Raw genomic sequence first — 15,482 nt, 5'->3', positions numbered from 1 at the left:
GGTCCTAATAATAGAAAGGGATCTAGCACCTTAATAATCCGGTCCCAAGCCCCTTCACTTACCTCACTGGGGTAGGAATATATATTGGAGGTCATTTCTTGAAATAAATGAGGTGAGATCTTCTCCATATTTTTGTTGGACTGGTGGATCCCCCAGTGAAGTACGTTACGGTGCTAGATCCCTTTCTATTATTGGTGTCTGTTCCTCTGGATTGTTTTCTTTTCATCTCTACAACTTCTGGATCTAAAGCTTTACCTGGCACCGACCTCTCCAAGACACAGCAGTCCGGACCGCTATGATCGGTGGGTGTCTCAGTATCCTGACATAGACCAATGCGCAGCACTCACTGCCATCTGTGTTTAATAGATTTATTCTCCACAAGAACCTCTAGAACAGTCCTGTACAGTCAGAACCTCACGTTATGGATGAGTCTTCCTCAGGGTTCTGGAGCAGCCAATAATTAAATCATTCTGCCTCAAAACTAATGAACACTGGTGGGGGTGGTCTGACTGAGCTCCGCCCTTCACCTGCAGGGTACACGTTTTACAGGAACAATCCAGAATAATGTGACTTATGTACAGTGCCAGGGGGGAGGGGCCTGAAGTCTTGGGCCATGCTTTGCCCCTTTATGCCCTGGTCTCTCGATGGATCCTTCAGTGCCCCCGTAAGTCCTTTTTGGACTTTTTTGACGGGGTCACCTGCCCGGACACAAAGTCTTTACTGGATGGAGCTGGAGAAGACTCTTCCTCTTTCTGGACTTTGCTGGAAATAAGACTGAATTTGCTCCAGAGTTTTCCCTTTAGTCTCGGGGACACACAGGACGGTGAACAGGACGTTGAGTCCACAGAAAGCAGCAAATAACCAGAAGGTCCCATAGGAGGTCAGAAGATCCTGCACGACCAATCACAACAGCTCAGAAGCTGACTCCGCCCACAAATGCCCCACCCCGTCCCCTCCCCACGGACTTACCAGTAGGTCATGAAAAATCTTTGTAACAAGAAAAGCGCAGCCCCAATTGGTGACGACACACACTCCGCTGGCCACGCCCCGGGCACGAAGAGGGAAGATCTCAGACATGAGGAGCCAGGGAATGGGGCCCCAGCCGATGGCGAACCCTGTGGGGGGAGGAGAAGGGTCACTGTGCTGAAGCTTCATGCAGCTCCCCTATCTGCATGGCATATGGGCTAGGGACTGGCATTACTAGGGGGGTGTGGAGAGTGGGGACCACACCGGGTGAAACCACCAAGTGGGGAGGTAATCCTTAGCAACCCTTCACTGCCTCCGCATTCACAGAATCAGTACACTAGAATGGGGGAGCAGGACCAATCATTTCCCATTCACTCACACGCTGCATATACTTCATGCTCGCAGCGTGGGAGCCGCAGGAACGCGATCATGTGACGACATTGCGCCTGCCTGAGATCCCGTCCCCGCAGCTCACACGCTGCAGGGATGAAGATGGGGAAGAGCTGCTCGTGGGAACAAGGAATAGGTGAGTATTATTATTATTGTTTTTCTACTATGTTTGGGGCACGGAGGCATTATATGTGAGGGGGCACAGGACAGGGGGGCATAATTATATGTGAGGGGGCACAGGACAGGGGGGCATAATTATATGTGAGGGGCACAGGACAGGGGGGCATAATTATATGTGAGGGGCACAGGACAGGGGGGCATAATTATATGTGAGGGGCACAGGACAGGGGGGCATAATTATATGTGAGGGGCACAGGACAGGGGGGCATAATTATATGTGAGGGGCACAGGACAGGGGGGCATAATTATATGTGAGGGGCACAGGGCATAATTATTATATGTGAGGGGCACAGGACAGGGGGGCATAATTATATGTGAGGGGCACAGGACAAGGGGCATTATTATGTGAGGGGCACAGGACGGGGGGGATATTATTATTATTATACGTGAGGGGCACAGGGCATAATTATTATATGTGAGGGGCACAGGACATTATTATTATTATTATTATATGTGAGGGGCACAGGACATTATTATTATTATTATTATATGTGAGGGGCACAGGACATTATTATTATTATTATTATATGTGAGGGGCACAGGGCATAATTATTATATGTGAGGGGCACAGGACAAGGGGTATTATTATGTGAGGGGCACAGGACGGGGGGGGGGATATTATTATATGTGAGGGGCACAGGGCATAATTATTATATGTGAGGGGCACAGGACAGGGGGGCATAATTATTATATGTGAGGGGCACAGGACAAGGGGCATTATTATTATATGTGAGGTGCACAGGACAGAGGGCATAATTATTATTATTATTATTATTATGTGAGGAGGACAGGGGGCATCATTATTATATGTAAGGGGCACAGGACATATTATTATATGTAAGGGGCACAGGACAGGGGACATTATTATTATATGTGAGGGGCACAGGACAGGGGGGCATAATTATGATTATTATTATATGTGAGGAGGACAGGGGGCATAATTATATGTAAGGGGCACAGGACGGGGCATTATTATGTGAGGGGCACAGGACGGGGGGGATAATTCTTAATTATTATTATATGTGAGGAGCACAGGACAGGGGACATTATTATTATAATTATTATATGTAAGGGGCACAGGACAGGGGGCATAATTATTATTATATGTAAGGGGCACAGGACAGGGGACATTATTATTATATGTGAGGGGCACAGGACAGGGGACATTATTATTATTATATGTGAGGGGCACAGGACAGGGGGCATAATTATTATTATTATATGTAAGGGGCACAGGACAGGGAGCATCATTATTATTATATGTGAGGGGCACAGGACAGGGGGCATAATTATTATTATTATATGTGAGGTGTACAGGACAGGGGGCATAATTATTATTATTATATGTGAGGAGGACAGGGGGCAAATTATTATATGTAAGGGGCACAGGACATTATTATTATAGGTGAGGAGGACAGGGGGCATAATTATTATATGTAAGGGGCACAGGACATTATTATTATAGGTGAGGAGGACAGGGGGCATAATTATTATATGTGAGGGGCAAAGGACAGGGGACATTATTATTATTATTATTATATGTGAGGGACACAGGATAGGGGCCATAATTATGATTATTATTATATGTGAGGAGGACAGGGGGCATAATTATATGTAAGGGGCACAGGACAGGGGGGCATAATTATTATTATATATGAGGAGCACAGGACAGGGGACATTATTATTATAATTATTATATGAGAGGGGCACAGGACAGTGGGGCATAATTATATGTGAGGGGCACAGGACAGGGGGGCATAATTATTATTATTATATGTGCGGGGGCACAGGACAGGGGCATAATTATTATATGTGAGGGGCACAGGACAGGGGGCAAAATTATTATATGTAAGGGGCACAGGACAGGGTGCATAATTATTATTTGTGAGGAGCACAAGGGGCATAATTATTATTATATGTGAGGAGGACAGGACATTATTATTATTATTATTATTATTATATGTGAGGGGCACAGGACATTATTATTATTATATGTGAGGAGGACAGGACATTATTATTATTATTATTATTATATGTGAGGGGCACAGGACATTATTATTATTATTATTATATGTGAGGACAGGACATTATTATTATATGTGAGGGGCAAAGGACATTATTATTATTATTATATGTGAGGGGCACAGGACATTATTATTATATGTGAGGGGCAAAGGACATTATTATTATTATATGTGAGGGGCACAGGACATTATTATTATTATTATTATTATATGTGAGGGGCACAGGGGGCATAATTATTATTATTATATGTGAGGGGCATAGGACATTATTATTATTATATGTGAGGCGGACAGGACATTATTATTATTATATGTGAGGGGCACAGGACATTATTATTATATGTGAGGGGCACAGGACATTATTATTATTATTATATGTGAGGGGCAAAGGACATTATTATTATTATTATTATTATATGTGAGGGGCACAGGACATTATTATTATATGTGAGGGGCAAAGGACATTATTATTATTATATGTGAGGGGCACAGGACATTATTATTATTATTATTATTATTATATGTGAGGGGCACAGGGGGCATAATTATTATTATTATATGTGAGGGGCATAGGACATTATTATTATTATATGTGAGGCGGACAGGACATTATTATTATTATATGTGAGGGGCACAGGACATTATTATTATATGTGAGGGGCACAGGACATTATTATTATTATATGTGAGGAGGACAGGACATTATTATTATATGTGAGGAGGACAGGACATTATTATTATATGTGAGGAGGACAGGACATTATTATTATATGTGAGGGGCACAGGACATTATTATTATTATTATATGTGAGGGGCACAGGACATTATTATTACAGTTGGGATAAAGTTTGTGCACCCTGCAGAGTTAATATCTTGTACTGCCCCCTTTGGCAAGTATCACAGCTTGTAAACGCTTTCTCTAGCCAGCCAAGAGTCTTTCAATTCTTGTGTGAGGTATCTTTGCCCATTCTTCCTTACAAAAGTCTTCCAGTTCTTTGAGATTTCTGGGCTGTGTCACGCACTGCTCTTTTAAGGTCTATCCATAGATTTTCAATTATGTTGAGGTCAGGAGATTGTGAAGGCCATGGCAAAACCTTCAGTTTACACCTCTTGATGTAATCCCCCATGGATTTCGAGGTGTGTTTAGGATCATTATCCATTTGTAGAAGCCATCCTCTCTTTATCTTCAGCTTTTTCACAGATGGCATCAAGTTAGCATCCAAAATTTGCTGTAATTTTATTGAATCCATTTTTCCTTCTACTCGTGAGATGTTCCCTGTGCCACTGGCTGCAATACAACCCCAAAGCATGATTGATCCACCCCCATGCTTAACAGTTGGACAGAGGTTCTTTTCATTAAATTCTGTTCCCCTTCTTCTCCAAACGTACCTTTGCTCATTTTGGCCAAAAAGTTCAATTTTAACCTCATCGGTCCACAGAACTTGTTTCCAAAATGCATCAGGCTTGTCTATATGTTCATTTACAAAGTTCAAACGCTGATTTTTGTGGTGAGGACGTAGAAGAGGTTTTCTTCTGATGACTCTTCCATGAAGACCATATTTGTACAAGTATCTCTTTATAGTGGAATAGTGAACCACAACTCCAGTGTCTGCCAGATCTTTCTGGAGGGATTGTGCAGTCAAACGTGGGTTTTGAATTGTTTTTCTCACAATCCTGCGAGCTGTTCTGTCTGATATTTTTCTTGGTCTTCCAGATCTTGCTTTAACTTCCACTGTTCCTGATGACTGCCATTTCTTAATTACATTCAGAACAGAGGATATTGACATCTGAAAACGTTTTGCTATCTTCTTATAGCCTTCTCCAGCTTTGTGAGGTTCAACTATTTTCAGTTTCAGATTTCTAGACAACTGCTTAGAAGAACCCGTGGTGCTGATTGTTGGGGCAAGGTCAGATGAGTCTGGGCATTTATAACCTTTGAGATTGACATCACCTGGTCTTCCCAGATGATGATTGAGAACAATCCATGACACTGGCTTTGCAAAGGGGGCAGTGCATGCTATAACTTTTGCAGTGGCCATTTTTAGTTTTCTGTTATTATGAAAGTGTAAATGATGGAAATAAAATTTAACTTTTGGTGACATATTATAATAATGTCTAATCTGTAATTTGATCCTTTTGGAGATTTTTCCATCTTTCCTTGGCTTCTTTATGCACATTAATAACATTTTTTACCTGGGGTGCCCAAACTTTTGATCCACACTGTATATGTGAGGGGCACAGGACAGGACACTATTATATGTGAGGGGCACAGGACATTATTATTATATGTGAGGGGCACAGGACATTATTATTATTATTATTATATGTGAGGAGGACAGGACATTATTATTATTATTATATGTGAGGGGCACAGGATATTATTACTATATGTGAGGGGCACAGGACATTATTATTATTATTATTATATGTGAGGGGCACAGGACATTATTATTATATGTGAGGGGCACAGGACATTATTATTATTATATGTGAGGAGGACAGGACATTATTATTATTATTATTATTATATGTGAGGGGCACAGGACATTATTATTATTATTATATGTGAGGGGCACAGGACATTATTATTATTATTATATGTGAGGGGCACAGGACATTATTATTATTATTATATGTGAGGGGCACAGGACATTATTATTATTATATGTGAGGAGGACAGGACATTATTATTATTATTATTATATGTGAGGGGCACAGGACATTATTATTATTATTATTATATGTGAGGGGCACAGGACATTATTATTATTATTATTATTATTATATGTGAGGGGCACAGGACATTATTATTATATGTGAGGAGGACAGGACATTATTATTATTATTATTATATGTGAGGGGCACAGGACATTATTATTATATGTGAGGGGCACAGGACATTATTATTATTATTATTCTATGTGAGGAGGACAGGACATTATTATTATTATTATATGTGAGGGGCACAGGACATTATTATTATATGTGAGGGGCACAGGACATTATTATTATTATATGTGAGGGGCACAGGACATTATTATTATATGTGAGGAGGACAGGACATTATTATTATTATATGTGAGGGGCACAGGACATTATTATTATTATTATTATTATTATTATATGTGAGGGGCACAGGACATTATAATTATTATATGTGAGGGGCACAGGACATTATTATTATTATTATTATTAAATGTGAGGAGGACAGGACATTATTATTATATGTGAGGGGCACAGGACATTATTATTATATGTGAGGGGCACAGGACATTATTATTATTATTATTATTATATGTGAGGGGCACAGGACATTATTATTATTATTATATGTGAGGGGCACAGGACATTATTATTATTATTATTATATGTGAGGGGCACAGGACATTATTATTATTATTATTATTATTATTATTATTATTATTATTATATGTGAGGAGGACATTATTATTATTATTATTATATGTGAGGGGCACAGGACATTATTACTACTATATGTGAGGAGGACAGGACATTATTATTATTATATGTGAGGAGGACAGGACATTATTATTATTATATGTGAGGGGCACAGGATATTATTACTATATGTGAGGGGCACAGGACATTATTATTATTATATGTGAGGGGCACAGGACATTATTATTATATGTGAGGAGGACAGGACATTATTATTATTATATGTGAGGGGCACAGGACATTATTATTGTTATTATATGTGAGGGGCACAGGACATTATTATTATTATTATTATATGTGAGGAGGACAGGACATTATTATTATTATTATATGTGAGGGGCACAGGACATTATTATTATATGTGAGGGGCACAGGACATTATTATTATATGTGAGGAGGACAGGTCATTATTATTATTAAATGTGAGGAGGACAGGACATTATTATTATTATATGTGAGGGGCACAGGACATTATTATTATATGTGAGGAGGACATTATTATTATTATTATTACTATTATTATTATATGTGAGGGGCACAGGACATTATTACTACTATATGTGAGGAGGACAGGACATTATTATTATTATTATATGTGAGGAGGACAGGACATTATTATTATATGTGAGGAGGACAGGACATTATTATTATTATTATTATTATATGTGAGGAGGACAGGACATTATTATTTAATGTGAGGGGCACAGGACATTATTATTATTATTATATGTGAGGGGCACAGGACATTATTATTATTATTATTATTATATGTGAGGAGGACAGGATATTATTATTATATGTGAGGGGCACAGGACATTATTATTATTATTATTATATGTGAGGAGGACAGGACATTATTATTTAATGTGAGGGGCACAGGACATTATTATTATTATTATATGTGAGGGGCACATAACGGGGTATAATTATTATCATGTGGTGGGAACAGGACAGGGGGCATTATTAAACATAGAAAACCGACACGGCACAATGCATTTACTTAGGATATTCCATCATTGTCAAGAGTGTCTGGGGTCTCAAAATATATATATCACTTGGTATAGCTCAAATACAACTATCAGCAAAAGCTATCATGCCTCGCTTATATATGCCACTAACTACTGCTAGTGGCGTCAGCTGGAGTGGGGGATGTGTTTAACGGCGCATGCGCCAGGTCCCGGAACAAAGAGCACTCGCATCCCCCGCCGCATCACGGCAAACCGCACCCAGGTCACGGACATGTAATTTCTTGACCTGCACACTGCGCCTACTGACAGCCAGGGATGCGAGCGCTCTTCATTCCAGGACCTGGCGCATGCACCGTTAAATGGGCACTGTCAGATACAAAAACTTTTGATATGTTGTAAAGCATGTATAACCAATAGGTTTTGTAGTTGCTTTCACTAGAAAATTTTCAGTATTTCATACTGAAAAAGCCAGTCAGTCAGACAACAGCCCCCCCTGCCTGCACATACTAGTCCTGCTGTGTCCATGCGTCATGGACACACTTTCTTGATTGACAGCAGAGAGCGCAGGGCTCACAGCTGGAAGAAAAATCCTCCCACTGTCATCTTGTGTCCCGCTACTGTCAGTGAGGACAAGCTGGGAGTTGTAGTTTTGCTAATGCTAGGGGATAGGTGAGCAGACAGCGTACTGAGGGAGGGGGGCGGAGACCTGCACAGTGAGGCCACGCCCCATCCCTTTGAGAGGAATTCAGACTAGTGAGCTAAATTAAAAGTGTAATAAAAAAATAAATAAAGGTGCTAGACACAAAAATTTGATGTACATGGTCAGGATTAGGTACTAAGTGATATATAAAAAAAAATATAGGATTTTTGTTGGATCTGACGGGTACGCTTTAAGCACATCCCCCGCTCTAGCTGATGCAGTAGTAAGTGGCATATATAAGCGAGAGAGGATAGTCTTAACATCTCGTTCTGACGAAACGTACGTCAGAACAGGCAGTGGCCTTGTGCAATATGGCTGAGTGATCCGTTTACCATTCCTGGGCTATACATGCAATAGTTAGCGACATAGTCCTATATACCCAGGGCATTTTACTATATAATAAAATAGTATTGGTATAAATGATAAGTATATATATACTCCTCAGATTCAAAACTTATCATTTATACCAATACTATTATTGTCCTGCCATTGTTTTTTTTTTTTTTTTAAGAGTCTTGATGTTTCTTGTCCATTGGTGAAATTTCTATTTATTCAAAATAAAGTTTTCTTATTGTATCAGTAGTAATGCTCTTTCTTTGCTCTAGTGTAAAATTGGCATTATTATTATTATTATTATGTGGGGGCACAGAAGAGGGGCATTATTATTATTATTATTATTATGTGGGGGCACAGAAGAGGGGCATTATTATTATTATGTGGGGGCACAGAAGAGGGGCATTATTATTATTATTATTATTATGTGGGGGCACAGAAGAGGGGCATTATTATTATTATTATTATTATGTGGGGGCACAGAAGAGGGGCATTATTATTATTATGTGGGGCACTGAAGAGGGGCATTATTATTATTATGTGGGGGCACAGAAGAGGGGCATTATTATGTGGGGGCACAGAAGAGGGGCATTATTATTATTATTATGTGGGGGCACAGAAGAGGGGCATTATTATTATGTGGGGGCACAGAAGAGGGGCATTATTATTATGTGGGGGCACAGAAGAGGGGCATTATTATTATTATGTGGGGGCACAGAAGAGGGGCATTATTATTATTATGTGGGGGCACAGAAGAGGGGCATTATGATTATTATGTAGGGGCACAGAAGAGGGGCAGTATTATTATTATGTGGGGGCACAGAAGAGGGGCATTATTATTATTATTATTATGTGGGGGCACAGAAGAGGGGAATTATTATTATTATGTAGGGGCACAGAAGAGGGGCATTATTATTATTATTATTATGTGGGGGCACAGTAGAGGGGCATTATTGTTATGTGGGGCACTGAAGAGGGGCATTATTATTATTAATATTATTATGTGGGGGCACAGAAAAGGGGCATTATTATTATTATGTGGGGGCACAGAAGAGGGGCATTATTATTATTATGTGGGGCACTGAAGAGGGGCATTATTATTATTATTATTAATATTATTATGTGGGGGCACAGAAAAAGGGCATTATTATTATTATGTGGGGGCACAGAAGAGGGGCATTATTATTATTATTATTATTATTATGTGGGGGCACAGAAGAGGGGCATTATTATTATTATGTGGGGGCACAGAAGAGTGGCATTATTATTATTATTATGTGGGGGCACAGAAGAGGGGCATTATTATTATTATTATTATTATGTGGGGGCACAGAAGAGGGGCATTATTATTATTATGTGGGGGCACAGAAGAGGGGCATTATTATTATTATTATTATTATGTGGGGGCACAGAAGAGGGGCATTATTATTATTATGTGGGGGCATAGAAGAGGGGCATTATTATTATTATGTAGGGGCACAGAAGAGGGGCATTATTATTATTATGAATATGTGGGGGCACAGAAGAGGGGCATTATTATTATTATGTGGGGGCACAGAAGAGGGGCATTGTTATTATTATTATTATGTGGGGGCACAGAAGAGGGGCATTATTATTATTATGAATATGTGGGGGCACAGAAGAGGGGCATTATTATTATTATGTGGGGGCACAGAAGAGGGACATTATTATTATTAATATGTGGGGGCACAGAAGAGGGGCATTATTATTATTATTAATATGTGGGGGCACAGAAGAGGGGCATTATTATTATGTGGGGGCACAGAAGAGGGGCATTATTAATATTATGTGGGGGCACAGAAGAAGGGCATTATTATTATAATTATGTGGGGGCACAGAAGAGGGGCTTTATTATTATTATGTGGGGGCACAGAAGAGGGGCATTATTATTATTATTATGTGGGGGCACTGAAGAGGGCATTATTATTATTATGTGGGGGCACAGAAGAGGGGCATTATTATTATGTGGGGGCACTGAAGAGGGGCATTATTATTATTATTATTATGTGGGGGCACAGAAGAGGGGCATTATTAATGTGTGGGGGCACAGAAGAGGGGCATTATTATTATTATGTGGGGGCACAGAAGAGGGGCATTATTATTATTAATATGTGGGGGCACAGAAGAGGGGCATTATTATTATTAATATGTGGGGGCACAGAAGAGGGGCATTATTATTATGTGGGGGCACAGAAGAGGGGCATTATTATTATTAATATGTGGGGGCACAGAAGAGGAGCATTATTATTATTAATATTATGTGGGGGCACAGAAGAAGGGCATTATTATTATTATGTGGGGGCACAGAAGAGGGGCTTTATTATTATTATGTGGGGGCACTGAAGAGGGGCATTATTATTATTAATATTATGTGGGGGCACAGAAGAGGGGCATTATTATTATTATGTGGGGGCACAGAAGAGGGGCATTATTATTATTATTATTATTATGTGGGGGCACAGAAGAGGGGCATTATTAATATTATTATGTGGGGGCACAGAAGAGGGGCATTATTATTATTATGTGGGGGCACAGAAGAGGGGCATTATTATTATTATTATGTGGGGGCACAGAAGAGGGGCATTATTATTATTATGTGGGGGCACAGAAGAGGGGCATTATTATTATTATTATGTGGGGGCACAGAAGAGGGGCATTATTATTATTATTATGTGGGGGCACAGAAGAGGGGCATTATTATTATTATTATGTGGGGGCACTGAAGAGGGCATTATTATTATTATGTGGGGGCACAGAAGAGGGGCATTATTATTATTATGTGGGGGCACAGAAGAGGGGCATTATTATTATTATTATGTGGGGGCACAGAAGAGGGGCATTATTATTATTATTATGTGGGGGCACTGAAGAGGGCATTATTATTATTATGTGGGGGCACAGAAGAGGGGCATTATTATTATTATGTGGGGGCACAGAAGAGGGGCATTATTATTATTATGTGGGGCACTGAAGAGGGGCATTATTATTATTATTATTATTATGTGGGGGCACAGAAGAGGGGCATTATTATTATTATGTGGGGGCACAGAAGAGGGGCATTATTTTTATTATGTGGGGGCACAGAAGAGGGGCATTATTATTATTATGTGGGGGCACAGAAGAGGGGCATTATTATTATTATTAGTATTATTATTATGTGGGGGCACAGAAGAGGGGCATTATTATTATTATGTGGGGGCACAGAAGAGGGGCATTGTTATTATTATGTGGGGGCACAGAAGAGGGGCATTATTATTATGTGGGGGCACAGAAGAGGGGCATTATTATTATTATGTGGGGGCACAGAAGAGGGGCATTATTATTATTATGTGGGGGCACAGAAGAGGGGCATTGTTATTATTATTATTATGTGGGGGCACTGAAGAGGGGCATTATTATTATTATGTGGGGGCACAGAAGAGGGGCATTATTATTATTATGTGGGGGCACTGAAGAGGGGCATTATTATTATTATTATGTGGGGGCACAGAAGAGGGGCATTATTATTATTATGTGGGGGCACAGAAGAGGGGCATTGTTATTATTATTATTATGTGGGGGCACTGAAGAGGGGCATTATTATTATTATGTGGGGGCACAGAAGAGGGGCATTATTATTATTATTATTATTATGTGGGGGCACAGAAGAGGGGCATTATTATTATTATGTGGGGGCACAGAAGAGGGGCATTATTATTATTATTATGTGGGGGCACTGAAGAGGGGCATTATTATTATGTGGGGGCACAGAAAAGGGGTATTATTATTATTATGTGGGGGCACAGAAGAGGGGCATTATTATTATTATTATTATGTGGGGGCACAGAAGAGGGGCATTATTATTATTATGTGGGGGCACAGAAGAGGGGCATTATTATTATTATTATGTGGGGGCACAGAAGAGGGGCATTATTATTATTATGTGGGGGCACAGAAGAGGGGCATTATTATTATTATGTGGGGGCACAGAAGAGGGGCAGTTTTATGTAGTGCCCCCTGTATCTTACCAGCGATGATAAGGACATCACATGGGGTGAATGTGCCCGCACTCCTGTAGTGCCCCCTGTATCTTACCAGCGATGATAAGGACATCACATGGGGTGAATGTGCCCGCACTCCTGTAGTGCCCCCTGTATATTACCAGCGATGATAAGGACATCACATGGGGTGAATGTGCCCGCACTCCTGTAGTGCCCCCGGTATATTACCAGTGATGATAAGAACATCACATGGGGTGAATGTGCCCGCACTCCTGTAGTGCCCCCTGTATATTACCAGCGATGATAAGGACATCACATGGGGTGAATGTGCCCGCACTCCTGTAGTGCCCCCGGTATATTACCAGTGATGATAAGGACATCACATGGGGTGAATGTGCCCGCACTCCTGTAGTGCCCCCTGTATATTACCAGCGATGATAAGGACATCACATGGGGTGAATGTGCCCGCACTCCTGTAGTGCCCCCTGTATATTACCAGCGATGATAAGGACATCACATGGGGTGAATGTGCCCGCACTCCTGTAGTGCCCCCGGTATCTTACCAGCGATGAGGACATCACATGGGGTGAATGTGCCCGCACTCCTGTAGTGCCCCCGGTATCTTACCAGCGATGAGGACATCACATGGGGTGAATGTGCCCGCACTCCTGTAGTGCCCCCTGTATATTACCAGCGATGATAAGGACATCACATGGGGTGAATGTGCCCGCACTCCAGTAATGCCCCCGGTATCTTACCAGCGATGATAAGGACATCACATGGGGTGAATGTGCCCGCACTTCTGTAGTGCCCCCTGTATATTACCAGCGATGATAAGGACATCACATGGGGTGAATGTGCCCGCACTCCTGTAGTGCCCCCTGTATATTACCAGCGATGATAAGGACATCACATGGGGTGAATGTGCCCGCACTCCTGTAGTGCCCCCTGTATATTACCAGCGATGATAAGGACATCACATGGGGTGAATGTGCCCGCACTCCTGTAGTGCCCCCTGTATATTAACAGCGATGATAAGGACATCACATGGGGTGAATGTGCCCGCACTTCTGTAGTGCCCCCTGTATATTAACAGCGATGATAAGGACATCACATGGGGTGAATGTGCCCGCACTTCTGTAGTGCCCCCGGTATATTACCAGCGATGATAAGGACATCACATGGGGTGAATGTGCCCGCACTCCTGTAGTGCCCCCTGTATCTTACCAGCGATGATAAGGACATCACATGGGGTGAATGTGCCCGCACTCCTGTAGTGCCCCCTGTATCTTACCAGCGATGATAAGGACATCACATGGGGTGAATGTGCCCGCACTCCTGTAGTGCCCCCGGTATCTTACCAGCGATGATAAGGACATCACATGGGGTGAATGTGCCCGCACTCCTGTAGTGCCCCCGGTATATTACCAGTGATGATAAGGACATCACATGGGGTGAATGTGCCCGCACTTCTGTAGTGCCCCCGGTATATTACCAGCGATGATAAGGACATCACATGGGGTGAATGTGCCCGCACTCCTGTAGTGCCCCCTGTATATTACCAGCGATGATAAGGACATCACATGGGGTGAATGTGCCCGCACTTCTGTAGTGCCCCCGGTATATTACCAGCGATGATAAGGACATCACATGGGGTGAATGTGCCCGCACTCCTGTAGTGCCCCCTGTATATTACCAGCGATGATAAGGACATCACATGGGGTGAATGTGCCCGCACTCCTGTAGTGCCCCCTGTATATTACCAGCGATGATAAGGACATCACATGGGGTGAATGTGCCCGCACTCCTGTAGTGCCCCCGGTATATTACCAGCGATGATAAGGTCATCACATGGGGTGAATGTGCCCGCACTCCTGTAGTGCCCCCTGTATATTACCAGCGATGATAAGGACATCACATGGGGTGAATGTGCCCGCACTCCTGTAGTGCCCCCGGTATATTACCAGCGATGATAAGGACATCACATGGGGTGAATGTGCCCGCACTCCTGTAGTGCCCCCTGTATATTACCAGCGATGATAAGGACATCACATGGGGTGAATGTGCCCGCACTCCTGTAGTGCCCCCTGTATATTACCAGTGATGATAAGGACATCACATGGGGTGAATGTGCCCGCACTCCTGTAGTGCCCCCTGTATATTACCAGTGATGATAAGGACATCACATGGGGTGAATGTGCCCGCACTCCTGTAGTGCCCCCTGTATATTACCAGCGATGATAAGGACATCACATGGGGTGAATGTGCCCGCACTTCTGTAGTGCCCCCTGTATATTACCAGCGATGATAAGGACATCACATGGGGTGAATGTGCCCGCACTCCTGTAGTGCCCCCTGTATATTACCAGTGATGATAAGGACATCACATGGGGTGAATGTGCCCGCACTCCTGTAGTGCCCCCTGTATATTACCAGTGATGATAAGGACATCACATGGGGT

At 41.9% G+C, this 15,482-nt stretch overlaps 1 protein-coding gene across 2 annotated transcripts in view; it reads right to left on the bottom strand.

The window, feature by feature from the left end:
• Positions 1 to 354: 354 nt before the first annotated feature.
• Positions 355 to 15,482, bottom strand: part of SLC2A8 (solute carrier family 2 member 8) — a gene marked incomplete at its 5' end in the record, with an annotated part of 52,318 nt that continues 37,190 nt past the window's right edge. For both annotated transcript variants that reach the window (XM_056552770.1, XM_056552771.1), the window contains 2 exon segments: positions 355 to 891; positions 970 to 1,115. In XM_056552770.1, coding sequence (XP_056408745.1) covers positions 718 to 891; positions 970 to 1,115 — 320 coding nt within the window.

This window comes from Hyla sarda, unplaced genomic scaffold, assembly GCF_029499605.1.
Source record: "Hyla sarda isolate aHylSar1 unplaced genomic scaffold, aHylSar1.hap1 scaffold_1892, whole genome shotgun sequence".
Lineage (NCBI taxonomy): Eukaryota > Metazoa > Chordata > Amphibia > Anura > Hylidae > Hyla > Hyla sarda.
Note: the sequence above shows the minus strand (reverse complement) of the source record. Positions and strands in the feature narration are given on the sequence as shown.